The 23,180-nt window shown below is 37.6% G+C and overlaps 1 protein-coding gene across 4 annotated transcripts in view; it reads right to left on the reverse strand.

Annotated features, from left to right (window-relative positions):
- Positions 1-23,180, reverse strand: part of Fnbp1l (formin binding protein 1 like) — a 95,537-nt gene that overhangs the window by 42,319 nt on the left and 30,038 nt on the right. For 3 of the 4 annotated variants that reach the window (XM_074050959.1, XM_020171840.2, XM_074050960.1), the window contains exon 2: positions 7,334-7,449. The exons of the other annotated variant lie outside the window; for it this stretch is intronic. In XM_074050959.1, the coding sequence (XP_073907060.1) occupies positions 7,334-7,449 (116 nt within the window). The remainder of the gene's footprint in view (positions 1-7,333; positions 7,450-23,180) is intronic. 4 annotated transcript variants of the gene reach the window in all.

Below are 23,180 nucleotides of genomic sequence, written 5' to 3' on the forward strand. Positions count from 1 at the left end.
CTTGGAGGCTAAGAAGGGAGCATCACTGAGCCTAGGAATTAAAGCCAGCCTGAGCAACACAGCAAGACCCTGTCTTTTAAAAATAAAACAAAATCTCAAACAGCTTAAAAGGCTCAGAATCACCCTATGAACATTTAAGATGCTGTGAGTTCTAACCAGTATTCTAATTTCATTTATAAAATGAGGAACAAATCATACTTCCTCTGGCAGCACAGAGACCTGAGGTTAACTGACTAGTATCCCTACTTAAGAGCTGCCAGACTGACACAACAACCCTATTAGTAGGCTCCAGCATGGCCAGAGTTTCCTCCCTGGAATGTTAGCACAATGGACTTGATACAGTTGTGAAACCGGTCCAGGAGCTTCTCTGGGATATAAAACTGGCACTGATGGTGACTGTGTTTCCTGCCATATGGCAACAGAGCTACCAACATACCAAAAGAAGCCAAAAATGAAAATAATCCAAACCAAGGGCTGGGCTCTGGCTGTACCTGTATCCTAACCCTTCTAGCAACTTGATTGTTTCACCTCTTCTTGAATTTAATATGAAAATAAAATCAATAAGGTATCAATAAATAAAGCAATAAATGTCAATAAATTTCTCATTAGTCTCAAGTTTGCTCAAGCTGCCAACAGTCCTCTCTCATATAGTCGATGATCAATAAAAGACACAGCTGCAAAAGAATGAGGCTTGACCTTACGCTATGTCCTAAATAAACATTAACTTAAAATGCAACGAAGACCTGAACCATAAAATTCTTAGGAGACAACAAAGGGGGAAAGCTTCATGACATTGAATTTAGCTATAGTCTTCTGGATAGGACACCAAAAATACAGGCACCAAAAATTAAAATAGACCAGCTATATACATTAAACTTCCATGCATCAGAGAACACCAGCAACAGAGTGAAAGGTAAACTACAGAAAGGATTTGCAAATCATGTATCTGACAGGGGTTAGTATTCAGAATACACAAAGAACTCCTAAACCTCAACAACAGAAAACCAAGTAACCCAATTAAAAAACAGACAAAGGACTTTTGAAGAGAAATTTCTCCAAAGACATGTAAATGGCTAGTAAGCATATTAAAAGATGTTCAAAGTCACTAGTCATAGGGCAATGCAAATCAGAACAACAGTGAGATATCACTTCATGCCCGTTAGGATGACTATCATGAAAACAACAGAATATAACAAGTGTTGGCAAGGATGTGAAAACATTGGAACCCTTGGTGCACTGTTGGTGGGAATGCAAAATGGTTCAGCTGCTATGAAAACCTGTATGACAATTTCCTAAAAACACTCAAAATACAATTACCACTTGATCCCAATTTTACTTCTGGGCATATACCCCCAAAAGCAGGGTCTTAAAGAGGTATGTGTACACCCATTTCATAGCAGCGCAATTCATAATAACCAAGAGACAGAAACAATCCAAATGCCCAACAACAGATGAACCAAAAAACAAAATGTGGGGCTGGCAGGGGGACTCAAGCAGTAAGAGCATCTGCCTAGCAAGCATGAGGCCCTGAGTTCAAACCCGAAGTCAAAAAAAACCTGAGAAAGCCTTGAAATGGAAGGAAATGCTAACCATGGACAATGTCAGCATGGTACATGCTACAATGAGGATCACTGAAGACACTATGCTAAGTCAGATAAAACCAGCCAGGGAAAGACAAACACTGCATGATTCCACAAGTGCACCTGACACATTCAAAATCACAGAGACAGAAAGTACAACTGAGGTTGTACATTGCCAGGGAGGCAATGGGATGGGAGGCTGAAACGGGAGTTACTTAACGGGCAGAGTTTCCATTTTTCAAGATTACAAGAGTTGTGGAGAAGGATAATGGTGATAGTCGCAAAACAAAGTGAATGCAGGAATATGCAGACTATAGGTGTGGCTCAAGTGGTAGAGTGTCTGCTTAGCAACCTTGAGATGCTGAGTTCAAGCTCCAGTACTGAAAAAAAAAAGACTGATCAGCCAACCAATGGCTCAAGTGGTAAAGAACCTGCCTAGCAAGCGTGAGGCCCTGAGTTCAACCCCAGTGCCACCAAAAAAAAAAAAGACAAAAATCTTATAAGCAACAGATAGGGGAAGAATAGGTGGGAGACTCATACCCTTCAAAAAAAGATCGACCAAGGGGGGCTGGAGATGTAAACAGTGGTAGAGTATCTTCCCAGAATTGAGGAAAGGAAAAAAAAAAAAAAAAGACGAAGTGATTTATGTAATTGGCATCATGCACAACCAAACTACTTTTTTTTTAAACCGGTTCAAGCAATGAGGTCTTTCAATCCTCTTCTCTAAAAACTTCACATCAAAACATTTAACAGAACAGGTTTAAACTTACTTTAAGAGCTTTATGTTAGGTTCTTCTTAGATCATTTAAGAAAATACTTTCACATAATCACCAGGAATATTCAGGGTGGGCATGGCAAGCTCAAGGCCCTGAGTTATAACCCCAGCATTGCAACAACAACAAAAGAATCAGGAGTATGCTTTGTAATTCTCATTAAAGTAAATGACCCCGACTTTGCTAGTGCAGTGGTAGAGCTTACTGACTGAATCAGTGCATAAAAATGCACTCCTGCAATGATGAAAGACCCATCGGACTCTGGGGAAGGCTGATGAGACTCAAGTGACACTCAAAACACCCAGTGGCTGCAAACGCAGGCTGGCAGTGGTGGACAATTAAGTCAGGGTAACAGAATGAAATGAGATGACATACAGCTCTGTAGCACACAGTGATCACAGCCGCAGCTAAAACACAGAATAATAACTACATGAAGCCCACCCCAAACATATCAAGTTACATGACATTGAAGAAAGGTTCTCAAAGTTCTGTCTCCTCTCCTTTCATGAGTCATCAGAAGAAAGCAGGTTATGGAAACAATGAAGGTAAAAATGTACTGACATAACTCTTCATAATAAAAAACAGCACATTCTAAATGAGGTTTAAGAAACCTGTAATACTCCTAATTCGTCCCTTAAGAAGGAAATGAAAATAAACATGGCTTCTTGATTTTTTTCACCTTCACAAACAAGAAAAAGGTTCTTGAAAGAAAGAACTTCTAAATTGTTAACCCCCTTATAACTTATCCTTATCAAAAAATATACAACTAAACCTAAATTTATTTAGTATATAATCTTTTGGGGGGGAGGGGAGGGTCAGTAACGGGATTTAAACTCAGGGACTACACCTTGAGCCACTACACCAACCTTTTTTTGTAATGAGTTTTTTCAAGACAGGGTCTCATGAACTATTTGCCCAGGCTGGCCTCCAACCACAATCCTCCTGATCTCTGCCTCCTGAGTAGCAAGGATTACAGGCATGAGTCACCAGCACCCAGCTTTAGTATATAATTGATGTATTTAATCAAATTTATATAGTTGTTATTATATGTTATATGAACACAGGTACGTTAGTTGAGAAAAGAATGTCGTGCAGTTTTTAGATAAGTAGTTATTGTCTGCAGCAAAAGTTCTTACAGTTCTAAAGATGTGCTAGGCACTGGTAATAGAAAAAATTGTCAACATAAGCTGGGTGTGACGGTACACACCTGTAATCCCAGATATAGGGAAGGTGGGGGTGGCAGTGGGAGATCTTGGTCTAAGGCCAGCCCCAGGCAAAAAGTATGAGACCCTATCTGAAAAAAAAACTAAAGTAAAAAGGGCTGGGGGTACAGCTCAAGTGGCAGAGGACCTATGTATCAAACTCTAGTACTACCAAAAACTCTCAAAGAGAAGTATTAAATCTCCCAGTGGTGAGAGGAACACCAACAGCTGAATCCTGCTAGCTCTTTCTTAACTTCTCTATACTTCAGTTCCCTGGCCTATGAAACAGTGCTGAAATCTCACCAGGTTCTAGGAAAATGAAATGTGTTAATGATGTCTAAAGCTCTCAGAATAGTCTGATAACATCTAGTGCTACAGTAAGTGCAAGTAAATACCAAAAAATGTTTAAGGCACTATTGTAGGAACTCAGAATAAGCACAAAAATCCCCTCCCTTTGTGGAGTTTATATTTTAATGGAGAGATTATATTCTAGAATCAAGCAAAAGTTATTTGAGTGATAATCATCCAATTCAGGTACAGATACATAAACTCAGGCAGGCTGAATAACTACTAGAGATTAGGAACCAAAGAGTTTCCACAGGATTCAATTCTAAAAAGGTGATCCAACCAGGTATGGTGGTACATGCCTGTAATCCCAGTACTCAGGAAGCTGATGCAGGAGTCAGGGCCAGCTTAGGCTACATGCATAGCAAGACTCTGAGGACACAGGGAGACAGAGACATCGACAGAAAGACAGGTAATGTGAAACTATGGGGACCAGCTCCTGCTGACTATATCTAAAAGTCACTACAGGATTTACTACATTAAGAAGCCAATTAAATATTCAGAGGTAGCCAGGGATGGTGGCTTACACCTGCAATCCTAGCTACTTGGGAGACTGAGATTGGAAGGATCACAATTCCAGGCTAGCCTGGGTTACACAGCAAAACCCTCATTTTAAAAAAAAAAAAAGGTAAATATTTAGCATCCTGAACATAACCATCACATGGCAGTAAAAGCGCCTCACTGGGCAGCACACTTTTTCCTGCTACATGTGATATCTGCCTCTGCAGGCAGAAACAGGGCCAGTCAACTTAAAAGAATTTGTCTCGCTAAAGATGAGGAAATAAACAGGACCAGCCTCTTCCTTTGGATAATTCAATCATTTACTAAGTATTTGTCCAAAGCAATGGGTCTCAATGCTTTGTGGGGGGCGGGGGGGCACAGGCTGTTTCAAATTAGCATGCCCCTCCCGTGAATACCTGAGCTCCTCCACACTGTCCAATGACCCTGACCTGCTGAGAACCAGTGCCGCCGAAAGTACCGTCAGAATGGAAACACACCGCATTCCTTAAGTGCAGGATGTCTTCAAAGATACATAATAAACCCACTCTCTCACTAAAATTATATTTTTCCTATCACATAATTGTGGGTTTCGCCACCCTTGCTTCAGCGGGCTAGTCTTCAAACCCCTTTTTGTGCAAGTAAGTGAAAACTACAACAGTTATTACAAGTCTCAGAACAGACGGAGGCAAACAAGTCTGCCATTTGATTAGATGAGTCCTGTTACTCTAGCAAAACCTTGCCATGAAGACCCTCTGAGGTCTGAGTTATCCTAGTTGCTTGAATACTCCAGATTGCTAAAGATTTATCTTTTTTTGGGGGGTGTGACTGGAGTTTAAACTCAGGGTTTTGTACTTGCAAAGCAAGCACTCCACTCTACTGCTTGACCCACACATCCATTTTGCTCTGGTTATTTTGGAGATGGGGGTCTGGTGAACTATTTGCTCTTGATGGCCTCAAACCTCAATCCTCTCAATCTCAGCTTCAGCCTCTCAAGTAGCTGTGACTGCAGGTGTGAGCCACCAGCGCCCAGCTGATAACCATGCTCTTTTGAAGTATCCCATCGTCTCTGATTAAGAACAAGTGTTTTCAATTACAAAGGTAATGCAAAATCATTGAAAAATGCTTTAATAATTCAAAAGTGCGTGATGAAAAAAGTCCTTCCCTATCGTTCACCCATTTCCATTCTGTAAAAATAACCACTGGCAAACAATGTGAAGTGTGTCCTTCTAGATCTCTTCCAATATATAAAAATCATAAATTTTATATGTAACACTATACAAACAAGCAGTAAGGTGATATTTCTATACATTCAGTTCAGCAACTTGCTTTTTTACACTGATGGACTAAAACACCTGTTTAAGTTTAAACGTGTTGGTGTAACTTTCTAAACTGTAAATATCACTTATTAATAAAGAATCTTTTTTTTCCTTAAATGAACAACTTCATGCATACACCCTGGCAAACAAGTTTTTCTACAGGAGAACTTAGCTACTTCCAATTTTTTTGAGGGAGGGGTAGGAGCAGTACTGGGGTTTGAACTCAGGGCCTTATGCTTGCTAGACAAGCGCCCTACCATGCAGGAGAGTTTAGAAAACAAAAATGCTGGGTTAAAAGATATATTCTTTAATTGTCCGTGTTTACAATTTTTCTTTTAAAATTTTCCTTTTCTTAAGGACCCAGGCACATCCTTACCAACATTCATTTTTTCTGCTCTGCTGTAGCAGTGGTGATACCCTGCAGCCACAGAAATAGATAGCACTCTCCATTTCCATGCTAAATTTCATCTGATTTTGTAACTTTTCACCTTTCCCTTTCTTGTTCCTTTACACTTCCATCACTACACTGCCCACAGAAACTTGAAAGCAAAAAACTTTATTTGCTAAAACTGAGACCAAATGAGACAAGAGATTTTTAATTTACTCATGAGTAAACTTTGTAATTGCTATTTTAGCTTCTCAGAGGACCTTCATTCTTCTAGAGTCTAAAGTCCCCGATCTTAATTTTTGGACAGGTGAAATATCACTGTTAATAATATACTAATAGGCTCCCTATTCATATTCTCATATGAAAAACACTTTGTCTTTAAAAAAAATCAAGAGTCAATAGATGAGTAAACCAGCATCATGTCAGTGTTTCAGTAAACATAACAACAGTACCGGGTCATCATGAAAGTATTACCAGCAACTTTGCAGAGGAAAGGGAGTAGAGATGGTTCTGAGTAGAATGCCTGGACAGCCATGTGCCTGTTTGCGTTGGATTTCTGTCACATGCAATCTGAAGAGTTCCAATCCCTAAAGCTAAAACTGGACAGTCTAGTCTTCAGACTTCAAGCATCATTTTTATGGAGTAAGTTTCAGCAAAATTACTTGTTGAGTTGTGATGTTAGTAATGGTGATTTTGCTATTTGAACAGAATCCTAATTCCATTAGTTTTAAGATTAAAGTTTTCATCTAAAATCTTATCTTCTTCACACACATACTAAAATCATCTCCATCAGGAAGATGTGTCTGATTTTAGACAGAAACTCAGCTCAGTACAATTTCAACTCCTAAGTCTTAGAAACTTAAGAAATGAGAAACTATGAAAAAAAACCAATCAGTGTTTTAGAGAGATTACTACAGCAAAAAGTTACAGGGAAATAAAAATGTAAACCACAGAATAATACCCAGGTATTGCTTTTTCTGGCATTTCATTCCCAGATTTTAGGATTTTAAACATATTTCTGCAATGAAATCTCTCATGATCCTGCCAGCCAATGTTCCTTCCTTGTAGCAATAGACAATGATTTGATTAAATCGATCATTAAAACAAACCACTTACTTAATTCAATCTAATTCTTATGAAAACAGAATTTAAACTGTGGAATACCATACAATATTACGCTTATCAAACATGCAATTTCACTTCTACAAACTGAAACAAATTAACTCACCTCAACTGTTTTGCATAGTTCTGTTCAATTTCTATCCTCTCTTTAACAAATTTGGCATATCTTTCCAAGAAGTCAATTCCCCATTGTGTATGCTTGTCTAAGCTGTCGAACTGATCCTAGAAAAAGAAAGTAAAAATGCATTGAAAAAGTCTGGAATTTTATCCACAAACATTTTAAGCAGCTTCTGATAGTTGTACAGAGAAGCAATGAGGTATAAAACTAAAAATCTGGTCCCCACCCACCTCACCCTTCAAGGCCCACAAATGAATTCCTAAGCAAAAATCATGGTACTTTATGACTGAATGCCTTTACCCACATGGTTCTCCTGCTTTCAACACTTTCCCCTGGCTACCTTTCTGCAATTAACTCTTATTCTCACTTTGAGATTCAGTTCTGGCATTATGCCCTCCAGAAAATGGTCCTAACCTCTCAGACTAAGATAAACGGTCTTTCTCTAAGTGCCCAAGACTCCCTAAAATTACTATCGTATCCACTTGCCAGACTGTACTGAAGGGAGGAACTGTGTATTATTCAACTCTAAATACCATGCTTGACACCACAGTAAGGACTCAATAGCCAGGTGCCAGTGGCTCACACCTGTAATCCTAACTACTCAAGAGGCACAGATCAGTAGGACTGTGGTTCAAAGCCAGTCAGGGTAAATAGTTCATGGGACCCTACCTTGAAAATACCAAACACCAAACAGGACTACAGGCCTGGCCCCCAGTACCACCATAAAGAAATAAACAAATATAAACAAAAATAAACAAATAAGGAGCAGCATCGCTCACCTAAGAACGCATGTTATTAAAGTGTTCTGCAATGTAGTAAGCATGATGCTAACACATAATAGAGTCTCACTGTCCTACAAAGCTCTTTCAATCCTCAAAAGTATTACTTTCCACCAGATGCCAGAGACCATCATTTCCTTCTGGAATAATAAATTGACTAACAGCTTGCTGCTCTCTCTTCATATATCAAAAATCTACAATCCTGACAAAATATTTCAATATCATTCCATTCTGTGTTTCCAAGTTGTTTTAAATCACCCATGGTTTAATCATGTTTGTTCTTTACAAATGAATCATTTCCCTTTCATTTATCCATTTTTCCATCTGAAATAGTTTTGAAATTCTGCTACTGAACAGAGATATATTTCACCAGGTTATTACTGCATGGTATTACTAGTCTATTCTCCCCACCTGGCATCCAAAGTAGATTTGAACACATCAGGAAAATAAGCTACTCAGTAAACTTAGACTGCATACTATGTCCCATGATGACTTGGAATTCTCTTTCAAATTGAAAATCTCCCAAAAAAAATAATTCCAAAAAGAATAAATACTCCAAAACCTAAATAATCTTCCTTCTTTTTTCCAAACTACTTCAAAGGCTTCTTTTCCCATAATCATCATCTTCAAATTTTATATTGTGTTTCTTTATCCTTTAAATGAAAACTCCAAACTTGTTTATTACAAGTCCCTTCAAAAAAAAAAAAACTCTGAACAAATACTTCTACTGTGTGTGTGTATATATATATAAATCAAGTGATATACTATTAAATTATGTCATTTTGAAATCTATAAGAATAGAAATGTTATAATGAGATAAAAATAAACATTTTTTATAAATTTTTATTAGGATATATTCATTATACGGGGTGGGAGGATTCATAGTGACAACTCCGATTAGGCTTATATTGTACACTAGTTACATCGCCCCCATTATCTCTCCCCCTCACCCCCCTCCCCACCCAACTTAAAGCAATTGCAAGAGGTTTCTTTGTTCTGTTTCATATAGAAACATTACTTTAAAATAATGCTTTACTTATTTAAAATACTTGGGATATGACTTTATTTTTTATTGTGATTCTATTTTCCCTTTTCTTTTTTCTTTTTTATAAGTAAATATTAATTTTTAAAAGGGTTTTCATTGTGGTATTTCCCTATGAGCACATAATATATAGTGATCGAATTCACCCCATTGCTCTTCCTTATGCCTCCTCCCTCTCTCCCTCTCCTTTTTAAACTATGACTTAAAAGGGACTCATAGTCCTTTTTTGGACTATGACTTAAAAATATTAATAACAATACTTTTTACAAGAACAATCAATCAAATGTGCTTCATTATTTCTAAAACCTTAGTTTAACAGTTGCTAAATAAAAATTACAGAGGCAATTTGTACTAAGCTATTACACTAAGCACCAATGGATCAGACCAACCAAAATGAAGTCACTCATGCTAAATGACATATAATAAAACTGAAGCTTTAAGGAAGCAGACAGATACCAAAACAAATCAGTTGTTCATGAAAATGAACCAAGATCAGCATAATGACAAGTCTCTGCTGCCTTACCCCTTACAAAAAAAGTAAACTGAAGTAACCTGCTATTAATCAGTTATTTTTACTGCTGATTCCCTTCTTATAAAACCCAGTGTTCCAATCCTGCCCAGTGGGAGCTCTCATTCACTTTGTAGAATAGTCTGCCTTTATCCATGAATCATGAGTGAAAGTCAACATGCTCTATAACTACAATTGCTGTAATTTTACTTTTTGACACAACATAATCTGAAGGTCATGGTTCTAAACAGTGATGCTTATTTTTCAGTGGCTGTCATAGCTAGGGAAACAAAAGACACCTGAATGGAAAAAGTCACTGTTGACTAAACTTTGTAACTCATTTCTAGAATTCACTCATTTTTATCAGGTATGGCAGTTCACTCCTCTGGCCCAGCTACTCAGGCCTAGCCATAGATTAGGAGGATCAGGGTCCAAGGCTAGCTCTAGATAAAAGCTTAAGACCCTCTCTGGAAAACAACTAAACCAAAAAGGGCTGGGGGTGTTGTTCAAGGGGTAGAATACCTGTCTAGTAAGTACAAGGCCCTGAATTCAAACCCCAGTAATGCCCCAAAAAAAGAAAGAACTCATTGATTTTCACCCTCATTCACCAATATACAAAGGTTTATGTTAAAATTTGGTTATAAACTTCCTTGAAATCATTTTATTTTTACAAACTAACGAGAATATATCTCAACTTTGTTTTGAACAAATGGGTAAAACTGTCATTGTTAATTTTAACTGTTAACTTGGCTCAGTCACAGTGTTCAGATATTTATTTGGTCAACCATTATTCTTGATGCTACTTAAAGGTGTTAATATTTAAAAAGATGAATTTTGATTAAAGTAGATTATCATCCAAACTGTGGGTGGGACTCATCCAATCAGCTGAAGGCCTTCATAGAACAAAAACTGACCCTTCCCCCAGCAAGAAGGAAAGCTGCCTACAGGCTGTCTTTGGTTTGGAACCCACTCTCTTCCCTGGACTCCCATGTCTCCATAATCACATAAACCAATTCTCTAAAACAAATCTCTCTAGGGTACAGTCACCACCAGCTCCTCACTGCCCTGCACACCATGCGTTCCAAGTCTGAGGAGCTAATGTCACAATGGTACACGTCAGGGGCAAGAATCAAGAGAAGACTGAAAAACAGGCCCAGGAAAGCAAAGAACGGAGAGAAAGACTGACCTTTGTGAGAAGATAAGGAAGGGACAAGCTCACCAACCTGGCCTCATCTTCGACAGGCCATACCCAAGAGGCAGATAAAGGACAGGATGGGTGAAGATGGACATACCATGGCATGGTCATGGAGGATATGAGAAGTCAGGAGAAAATGGGAGCTGTGGTTGAGTAACTGTCTGTGTGTTCTTATGGGGGGCTCCACAGTCTCCAGGACCACCAGGATGAATTCTGCGTTATACCTTGACTTCTGCTAAGTCCCATGAGAGTAAAATGTGGTTTCCACTGTTTTCCTTTTCCTTACATTTTTCCTGACCCATTTACATGAACCTATGCTATTCTCATGTGTCAGCTGGGTCTTGTATTGCCAGCTCTTAAGCTGGAGATCACCTTTGCACCCAGTCTGTCCCTGTCAACAGTTGAGTTTCACCCATTTGCACGGAAAAAGGTAAAGTTAATAAAGCAATTAAACAGCAAAATACACACACAAAATCTCTCTATAAATGTGTGTGTGCATCCTGTTGATTCTGCTTATCTACAGACCACTGACTAAAACACTCACCCTAAAACAAGGTTTAAACAAAATTTACAGGAGGCCATTGCTCTGGACTAAACTCCTGCACTTCATCCCAACAGACCAAATTAAACTGGACTCACTCATGCTCAAGTTCCACATCCATCATGCCGAAAGTAAACTGTTATCTGACTTGAGAAAATAGCCAAAACCCCCAACCAGACCAGTTCTAACCTGTGCAAGGAAGTCTCCTCTGCTGCAACCTTTGTAAGGAAAGGAACTTTGAAACAACCAACCTGCTATTTTGTTTCTGCTTTCCTCAGCCCTTTTGTCTATAAACCCACCTCCTTGGTGCAATTCCAGAATGGCTAATATGGCCTATTATGATCTTTAAGCTAATTTGTAATTTTGTCTTTTGAATAAGAAATTTGCTTCTAAGCGTTTACTCAGACATAATGTTTGTGTGTGGCATAGACAAATGTCAGCAATGAAGTGACATGAGGGACACATTCAGCATCCAAATGCTTTCTATATATTTGAAACTACTCTGAAAAAGCAACTGCTTGCTAAGCATTAGAACTTCCCTTTTATCTTCCAAAGAGACAGATTACAGTTTCTCAAAACTACTGGCGAGGTAAGCATGGGTATTACTGACAGCCACTTACTAAAGAAAAGGTCAACAAATCTGAAACATCTGAGGAAGAAAGAGCAAATCTGTGAGAAACAAAGTTATTAATTGTCCCTCCCTATTTCAGTAGGAAACACTGTGAACAGCCTGTCTTCTGTACTGTAATGGTATTATTTCTATGAAATTGGCCATAATAAAAATATACCTCAATACTCTAGACTCATGGCATTAATTTTGTTCACCTATAAATGAAGTGAATACATTTCGACATTATTCCAATCTCCTTTTTAAAATTCTAGTCAACATACTGCTTTATCAGTAGCTATTATATTTTTTTAAAAACAAAATATTGTTCTTGTTAAAGTCATTTATTATTGAGATTAAATCTTCCACACATCTCTCCTTTCATAGTTCACAAAAGTGGTTCTAAATATACTTCATTATTAAGACAACCTAACAACATTTGTAAGCCAAGGAATGTCAGAAACATCTATACTGTAACCAAACCATATGGCAAAAATAGTGTATATTTTTTGTAAAAAAAGAAAATTCTTGCAGGATGCAGTGGCACATTTCTGTAGTCCCAGCTACTCAGGAGACTGAGGCAGAAGAATCCCTTGAGTCCAAGAGGTAGAGGCCAGCTTGGGCCACACAGCAAAATTCTGCCTCCAAAACAAAGGCACATCCTTTAGATGTATTTTCTAAGCCTTTTCTAACAGTATTGGCTAAGATAATTTAACTTGTCATTATGTTGTTTTACACATACTCGTCACTATTTTTACCAGAGCAAGTATGACATAGTAAAATTTATTTGGTTTTAATACAAAGACCCTAAAACCCTTGGAACTCCCTGAACAGGAAAGAGAGGGTCATCTTTTTTAAATTTATAATCCCCATGCAACCGTACCTGAGTTTATGTTAATGAAGTGACTCTCAAGAGGATGAAGGCTGTTAGCCAGAGGAACCAGGCATATCATTAGACGGTTGGAACTTTCAGCCCCACCCCATCTCCTGGGAAGGGACTGGGATAGAGATGAAATCAAACAGCCACTGATTCAATCAATCATGCTCACATTATGGAACCTCCATAAAAACACTATACAATGGGTTAAGGGAACTTCCTAACACAGCCTGTGCCAGAAGTGTGTGTGGTACACCCCAACTCCACAGGCATCAAAGTCTTGTAATCTAGACCTTTCTGGATTTCATCTTATGTACCTCTTCATCTAGCTGTTCATCTATATCATTTATAATATCCTTCTTAATGAACCAGTAAGTAGTGTTTCTCTGAGTTCTGCGAGTCATTACAGCAAATTACTGAACATAAGGAAGGGGTCACAGGAAGTTTTTTTCATCATAAAATATTTTATTTCCAGCCTTATTACGGAATAATTGAAAAATAAGCACTACAGGTATTTAAGATGAGCAATGTGATGATTTGATACACTTATGCATCGTGAAATGATTCCCCAATCAAGATAACATATCCAGGACCATGTGAAGATAGTAGACAGAGGAGAGGTAGGCTTCTTTTTGCTGTTTCATCTCAATGATTGCTAGAGATGAGTGGCTTTGACCAAAGAACCCATGAAGCTCAAACGTGGGCAGAATATGTATGAATATGCAAGAAATCTCCTGTTGATGACAGCTTCTACCTGTTTTCAAAAGTTCCAGCCTCTTCTGATAGTTTGTTCTATAGACTTCAGACTTGCCTAGCCAGCCCCCATAATCACATGTGACATCAGCAAAATGGTTGAACAGAGGTGACTGGCTTTCTTGTGTCCACAACAAAGGAGCAAAGCAAAGAAAAACAGCAGTTATTTTACTAAAGTGCTTGAGGAAGAGCTCCAGAGTGCAGTGAGCAGGAGATACAGCGATACATGCTGGTCTAAAGAAGGAACTAAGCACACAGCATCGATTAGCCCATATCTCAAGGTCAACCCTGAACCCATCCAAATCCACTCTATAAGACCGGCATTACCCTGATACCAAAACTAGACAAGGCTACACACAGAGAATATAACTGTAGGGCTGGCAGAGTGGCTCAAGCAGTAAGAGTGCGTGCCTAGAAAGCATGAGGCCCTGAGCTCAAACCCCAGCACCACAAAAAAAAAAAAAAAAGCTATAGACAAATATGTTGTGAACACAGATGCAAAAATTACCAACAAAATACTAGCAAGTCAAATCCCATAGTACATCAAAACAATTATATACCATAATTAAGTGGAATGTATGCCAGAGATACAAGGATGAGCCAACATATGCAAATCAACAAATTTAAGACATCATATCATATCATAGAATGAAGGACAATACCACATGATCATCTCCAGAGACACAGAGAAAGCATTCAATAAAATTCAACATCACTTCATGGTAAAAATAACAACCCTCCAAAATTAGGTAAAGAAGGAGTGTACCTCAAAACTCAGTAAAGGCTATAAATTGCCAGACCATATGTAACAGCATATGGAGTGACAAAAAGCTAAAATTTTTTCCTCTGAGATTAGAGACAAGACAGGAATGAGTACTTTTAACCACACTTCTTGAGCTTAATACTGGAAGTCCCAGCCATAACAATAAGATGGAGAAAGAAATAAAGGGCATTCAAATAGAAAAGGAGGTCAAATTATCCACTTATAGATGCCATGATGAGACAGACAGATGACAGATAGATAGATGACAGATAGACAGACTCCACCAAAAAAAAATCTTACAAATGATAAACATATTCAGTAAGGTTGTAGGATACAAAACCAACATATAAAATTTAGGATCTTTTATGCACTAATAAAAAAAATAGCTAAAAAAGCAATCCCATTCACAACAGTTACAACAAAAAAATAGAATACCCAGCAATAAATTTAACCAAGGAAGTGAATGACCTTTACAATGAAAATTACAAAATAATGATTAAAGAAATTGAGGAGGACACACCCCCCCCCCGAAAAAAATGGAAAAACATCCAATGTTCATGGATTGGAAAAATTAATATACTACTCAAAGCAATCTACAGATTCAATGAAATTCCTATCAAAATACCAGTGACATTCTTTTTTTTTGTTTGTTTGTTTTGTTTTGTTTTTACTTCTTTTACCAGTGACATTCTTTAAGGTCAAAGATACTTCTACAATTTGCATAGACCACTAAAGACACTGAATAACCAAAACAGTACTAAGCAAAAAGAACAAAGCTGGAAACACTAGATTACAAACAATGTATATACATCTGAGTAAATATAAAAACGATATTTAAAAGAAAAAAAAAAGAATACCTAGCTTTAAAACATACTACACAGCAGCTACAGTAACCAAAAAAGCATGGTACTGACTAAAGATACATAGACCTATGGAATTTAACAGAGAGCCCAGAATCACATCTATGTACATACAGTGAACTTATTGTTGACAAAGACAACAGAGGCACACATTGAAGAAAGGAAGGTCTCCCAACAATGATGCTGAGAAAACTGGTCATGCATATACAGAAGAAAAGAACCTAGAACCCTATGTCTAACCATATACAAAAAAATCAAATTAAAATACTTAAATGTAAGACTCAAAACTATGAAATTACCAAAAGTATATATCAAGGAAACACTTCAGGGCATTGTTCTACACAAATACTTTTGGATATATCCCTCAAAAAAATGAGACAAAAGCAAAAGTTGGTAAAAAGGATTACATCAAACTAAAATCGTCTGCACAACAAAGGATATGTGGTCACCAGAATGAAGAGACAACCTACAGAACATGAGGAACCCAAACAACTCAGCAGCAAAAGAAAAAACAAATAATCTAATTTTAAAATAAGCAAATGATTTGGGTAGACATTCCTCAAAAGAAGATAAACAAAGGGACAATAAATGTATGAAGAAACACTCAACATCACCAAATCATTCAAGGAATACAAATCAAAATTACAATGTAATATCATCTCACAGAAATCTGATTACCAAAATGACAAAAGAGAAACCCAACAAGTCTGGCAAATATCAAGAGAAAGGGGAACTGACATACAGTATTGAGGTCTCTCAAAAAGATATATAGATATATAATATGATCCAGCAATAATACTGGCTATATATTCAAAGGAAATGAAGTCAAAGAAACACCTGTACTCACATGTCTACTGTAGCACTCACTACTATGGCCAAGATACAGAACCAACCCAGGTGTCCACTGACATATATGGCACATATATACCATGGAACATTTTTCAACTATAAAAAGAATGAAATTTTGTCTTTTGCAGCAACATGGGTGGAACTGGAGGGCATTATTAGTGAAACAGATTTTTCACTTTTTTTTTCCAGGCACAGAAAAATAAGTAGTATGCTCTTCCTTATATGTGGAAGGTTAAAAGCTTATCTCATAGAAGTAATAACAGAATAATGGTTACCATAGCCTGAGAAGGATATGGTGGGGGAGAAGGATACAGAGAGGATGACTTATGGCACAGGGAAACAATTTCTTATGTTCTATGGCACTTTACAAAAACTGAGTATTACAAAGAGCTGGTTGAGAGGATTTTGAATGTTCGTAACACCAAAAACAAGTCTGAGGAAATGGACATATCAATTACTTTGACCTGTCATCCCCTAATATTTTTTAATTTTTTTAATTTATTTTATGAGATATTTAAATTATTTAATTCTTTGGTAATAGCTCTTTATAAATCAATAAATCACTCAAGATGTTGAAAGAATTACAGTGACCTGACCATTGCACATTAAATAATATTTATGGAAATATCACACTGTATCACATAAATAACCATATCCATCACCTACATATCTGTTTTTAATGGTGAAAACACTTAAAACACTTCATGGATACAAATATATTATTATTAACTATAGTCACTATATTAACTATATCATCTACTTGATCCCCAGAACTCATTCATCTTAGAAATGAAAGTTTGTACCCTTCGACCAGCATCTTCCCCACTTTCTATTTCTATGAGTTCAGCTTTTTTTCACATTCCACAAATGAGATGATGTAGTATTTGTCTTTTGGTATCTAGCTTATTTAACTTAGGAAAATGTCCTACAGGGAATACCAGATTTGTAGTCAGACATTCAGAAGTGCTGAGGCCCAGGACTTAGAACATCATCTGAAAGAGAGGCAGTTTTGTGGGATTGAGCCCTTAAACCTATGAGGTCTGCAGTAACCCCAAGTAGTTAACTGAACTGTAAGACAACTGCAGTTTGTATCCACAGAACTGGACAACTCTGTTATTTGGGGCACGGGGAAATACACATTTGTCAGGCTGGGGATGCAGCTGAGTGGTGAGTGTTTGCCTAGCATGCATAAAGCCCCAGCCATGTTCAATCACCAGCACTTGGGGGAAAAAACTGTTATCAGAAGGTACAGTTTTTCCTTTTAGCAAGTACCTCATGAAAAAATTCTGAGCTACCTAAAATTTAATTACAAAGGCCAAAGGATAGAGAGGGGAAGAGAGAAGGGAAAAGAATCAGTTAACTACAGCCAGTGAAATCAACAAGACCTTCACATTCCTGATGCACCTGATGCATGTTGAAACCTGGACTTAAATCCTATCACAGGACCCAGCTCTGCTCACACATAACTTTCCATGCTTTCCACCCCAACCAATCCAAGAAGCAATGATTACGTCTCCTGTGGCCGGCTCTGCCACCCTAAAACTTTCCTTTCCCTCTGTGTCATCTTGTCCTGTTTTAGCTATAGCTCATGTAGGATCAATGCAAACAACTTATGCTTTCTTTCCCCAGACTTTGTTATAAAAATACTCATAGCTCTAGGTCCAGCAGATTTTTTTCAGCTGCTGTTTAGCCTTGCTGCTGGATAATTACAGAAACTTGTCCCAGAACCTAGTCCTTTTTCTGACTAGTATCTGTAACGGCTGAAAAAAGTCTTTTGTTTCAGAGATCCCTTGGTCTCAAGAGTTTTGGTTTAAAGAGCTATCTTTCACCATTAAGTTTGAAATTTGAAGAGAGGCTTCAAATGTTCATGGCATGTATTATTCACAATAACCAAAAAGCCTGAACAACCCACTTATCCACCAATACATGAATGGATAAACAAAATGTGGCATACAAAATTGAAAAAAAAGTATTATATATACATAGTGGAGTATTATTTGACCTTTAAAAAAGGAAGGAAATCCTAACACATTCTACATAACATGGATAAACTTTGAGGATACTGTATCTAAGCAAATAAGCCAATAACAAAAGGGCAAATGCTGATGACACTTCCATGGATTCTAAGTAGTCAAAGTCACAGAAAAAAAAAGGTAGAATGATAATTATGGGGTTGGAGAGAGGAGGGAATAGGGAATTACTGCTTAATGGGTATATAACAGTGCAGGCAGAAACCATATTTATACTATAAATGTGAAAGTACAGAAAAATGTCCAAAACATCAAGCATATTAAAGTTAGTTACTTTGGAGGAGGAGAGTTGGGACTTTGGTTTTTGCCTCCTCTCCCAATCTCTCACATGATATTCTTGTACTGCTCTCTTGTGCTCATTCCAGAAGACAGGATGCTCGGAAGAGACCAGGCACTGACCAACCACGGCACTGACCACCCACTGTACCATACAAGTCCTCAAAGGCAGAGATTTGAGACAAGAGGTTCCCCCACCCTCTTCAAGCAGGCCTTGAGTAAACCTGTTTCCTTTCAACAAATTCTACCTCCCAGATTTTCAGTACAGCAGCGAGCAGTATGGACCTCAGATTCTAGCCACGAGGAATCTCACTGAAAATCAGTATTTTTGATTTGGAAAGATGAAAGAAGTTCTAAGAGGTGAATGTACTCGATGACACTGAACTGTACACTTAAAATGGCAAATTACATATAATCTACATTTTATCACAAAATTTAGAGGGGGCTTCCAAACACTTTTTTTCTTTATTAATTTATTCATATGTTCACACATTCATTGTTTGGGCCATTTCTCCCCACTGCCCGCGGTCCCCTCCCTCTCCCCCCCCACCCCCTTCACTTCCAGGCAGAACCTGTTCTGTCCTTTTCTCCAATTTTGTTGAAGAGAAGACATAAGCAATAATAAGAAAGACAAAGTAGTTTTGCTAGTTGAGATAAGATAGCTATACAGAGAGACTCCTAGCATTGCTTCCATGTACAAGTGTATTACAACCCAAACTGATTCATCTCTACCTGACCTCTTCACTACTTCCTGGTCTCCTTCCCATATTGACCTCTGTCATTTTAAGGTTACTGTATTAGCTCCTCTGCAGAGGGGACATCAAACACTTTCAAGTTACGGGTTTCCTACCTATCCCCATTCCTCCTGTATATGATCTCCCCTTAGTGTGTGATCCAAGTATAACAACATTACTGCATTTGCCCCAGAACTAAAGTCTGCATATGAGGAAGAACACACGATTTTTGGTCTTCTGAGCCTGGCTAACCTCACTCAGGATAATGTTCTCCAGTTCCATCCATTTACTTGCAAATAATAAGATTTCATTCTTCTTCATGGCTGAGTAAAATTCCATTGTGTGTAAACACCACATTTTCTTAATCCATTCATCAGTAGTGGGGCATCTTGGCTGTTTCCATAACTTGGCTATTATGAATAGCACTGTAATAAACATGGGTGTGCAGGTGCCTCTGGAGTAACCTGTGTCGCATTCCTTTGGGTATATCCCTAGGAGTGGGACTGCTGGATCATATGGCAGATCTATGTTTAGTTTTTTAAGAAACCTCCATATTGTTTTCCAGAGTGATTGCACTAGCTTGCATTTCCACCAGCATGTACAAAGGTTCCTTTTTCCCCACATCCTCGCCAACACCTGTTGTTGGTGTTTTTGATGATAGCTATTCTAACAGGTGTGAGGTGGAATCTTAGTGTGGTTTTGATTTGCATTTCCTTTATGGCCAGAGATGGTGAGCATTTTTTCATGTGTTTTTTGGCCATGTGAATTTCTTCTTTTGAAAAAGTTCTGTTTAGTTCAGTTGTCCATTTCTTTATCGGTTCATTGATTTTGGGAAAGTTTAGTTTTTTTGAGTTCCCTGTATATTCTGGTTATCAGTCCTCTGTCTGATATATAGCTGGCAAATATTTTCTCCCACTCTGTGGGTGGTCTCTTCAGTTTAGAGACCATTTCTTTTGTTGTTCAGAGCTTTTTAATTTTATGTAATCCAGTTTGTCCATCCTTTCTCTTAGTTGCTGAGCTGCTGGGGTTCTATTAAGGGAGTCAGGCTTCCAAACATTTATCAATAAATTTAGTGAAATTTGGTAGTCTTGACTGATTACCATATGACTTTAAGTGTCACTGAAAAATTACAGAGGTTGTGATCTGGATTCTTTTTTAACTCTTGCTAATCATGACGGTAAAATAATAATACTATTTCTAATATCATAGTATTAACACAGCCCCTTGCAAAGGCCTGAATCTTAGGGACCTGACTGGGTTCAACTACTCACCCACACCCATAAGAGAAAATCATAAAAATATATAAAACAGAAAACTAAGCTTATTTATGGTTTGGTTGTAACTAAGGAGACAGCCATTCCCAATCTGTCTCTGCCTTCCCCACAACAGTGTTATAATCTATAGGAGGGGTGGACCAAAAGCCAGGAAATATGCACATGTAGGTAGAGCTGTGCCCACCCCCACCCTGGTGGCATGTGGCACTCTCCTGGCACCAGGGGTCAGGGTTTCTGGGGTGATTTCAGATTCCAGTCTCATCATAGCATGGAGGACTACCTTACAAGACAAGTTAGCAGAGAAAAAAAATTAAGGCTTTTCAAACTCCTAATTTTAAGGGAGATCTTTTCACTCAGGGTAAGCTTCATTACTGACAGAAACAGATTATTTCAAACAATGCCAACAAGGTCTTGGAAAACAGGCCTCCTTTTAGCTCATATGATTATACAGCTATTGCATTTCTTTTCTTTGTTAAAAAACTATTTTTCCTCAACCTTTAAAATGAAAACCATCAACCTGGCCGTTGTATTATATTCAATCCACCATTTCTTCAGATCCAAGACATCAGTATCAGTCAATTCATATTCTAAATATTAGTGTCAATTTCTATTTTTTTCAGATGATATATATATAAACAGAAGTTCTAAGCTCTTTTCTCCATCTCTCAATGGCTCATCCTGCGTGACTTTTTTTGAAGGACTTCCCATACACACTTTACACAATCCTTTATCTGTTTTGTTTTTAGGGGGTTGTGTTTTGGTTTTGGTTGTTGTATTTTGTTTGGCAGTACTAGGGTGTGAACCTCACTCTTGGTAGGGAGGCACCCCAGCACCTGAGCCACTCCACCAGCCCTTTGCAGATAGGGTTTGCAAGGGCTGGCTTCTAAGCAGGACCCTCCTGATCTCTGCTAGGGTTACTGGCATGAGCCACCCAGGCAGCAGCTTTATCTGTTCTTATCAAGGCCTACCCTACCGACAGTCTGTGTTTTCTTGTTTTTGTTGTTATCATCCCCATCTCTAGTACCTATACAGAATTCTAGCTTTCTATTTATCATCTCCCAAGTTAAATTAAGAACATATTGCTCCAAATTTACACATTTCCTTACATCTATTTTGTGCTTTTTCAAGATTCCCAAAGAACAATTAAGCCATTAATTAGATTTAGCATCTAAGACCTAAGTCAGACTGTTTAAAAAAAAAAAAAGTGTATGTCACTTCTATTTTCTCTAAGACTCAAAGCCATCCATACTGTAATTCCACTGGATAGAACACTGTGCTATATTATAGCTAGGTATTAGCTTCCCAAAAGGTATTTTTCGTTGTTCAAAATTTTTTTAAAGTATAAAAGTTCAACTAGACTATTGGGAAAATATGGCCAAATTTCATCTTTCAGTTACTGAAGTTTAAATTATAAGCTATAAAATCTTTTAATGCAATTCTCTTTAGGATTTTAAATTTATTTTTCATGGACAAATAAAAATTGCATATGTAGGTATAATTCTTAATTGTTAATGTTGATTAAAATATTCAAAAATAGTACTTAACAACTGTTTAAGTAGACAAAGTAAAAGAAGTTCAATAATTATGTTAAGTATATTTGACTAACGTTTTACTATATTATTATTTTCTCATATTTTTGTTAGCCATTTCTGTGAGAATGGCTTGGCTTTTTTTTTTTTTTTATCATTTTTACATTTACTCACATGTATATATACTGTTTGTGAAAACCAAGTTTCTGAAATTAAGAAATTCACCCAATGTCTTCACTCCAAATCTCATTTTCTTTCTACAACAACACATCATTATTTGGTTAAGTTTAGTAATTCACATTTATTAGTAAGTAGTAGTCTCAGACCTCTTCATAAATAGTCAATTTCATTGCCTTAATTTAATTATGCATTTAAGTATCCAAATGTATAACTGTTGTAAACAATGTTGTACTTCTTTCACCAGAGGAGAAATAAGGCTAAAAAAAAAAAAAAAAAAAAAAAGCTGATGGTAGCAGAGCACCCTCAATTGCTGCCCTGGGATTATCAAATGGTAATCCTAGCTACTTGGGAGCCAGAGATCAGGAGGATCGAGGCTCAAAACCAGATCAGGCAATAGTTCACAAGACCCTATCTTGAAAATACTCAACACAAAAAAGGACTGGTGGAGTGTTTCAAGTGGTAGAGAACCTATCTAGCAAGCATGAAGCCCTAAATAAACTCCAGCACCATGAAAAAAAAAAACAAAAACAAAAACTTGATGGTCACTGAGGAGCTTTGGTAAAAGGAACAAATTCAAGATCTCAAAGTTAAAAACTGCCTAACACATAGACACTCCAGATAAGAGTCATACAGTCTTTATTTAGTCGTTCCATTCATAATCAAAACAACTCCAGAAGCAAGAAAGAAGACAGCTGGAAAGGAGGTATGATGGTTAATCTTGTCAACTTGATTACATGAAGAAATGCCTAGGAGATTAGTAAAGAACACCTCTGGGTATGTTTCCAAAGACAGATTATGAGGGCTCAGACCTAATCAATGTTTTAATCCATTGATGGGTTCAAAAAATCTAAATAGACTATTCAGAGATGGTAGAACTGTGAAAGGTGTGGCCTAGTTGGAGGAAGGGCTTTTGAAGAGTATACCATGGCATGGCCCCTTCCTGTTACTTCTGCTTCCTGGCTACCATGAGGTGAGCAGCCCTGCTCTACGATACCCTTCTACCATCATGCTCTGCCTCACCACAGGCCCAGAAACAAT

Source organism: Castor canadensis, chromosome 12 (assembly GCF_047511655.1).
Source record: "Castor canadensis chromosome 12, mCasCan1.hap1v2, whole genome shotgun sequence".
Classification (NCBI taxonomy): Eukaryota; Metazoa; Chordata; class Mammalia; order Rodentia; family Castoridae; genus Castor; species Castor canadensis.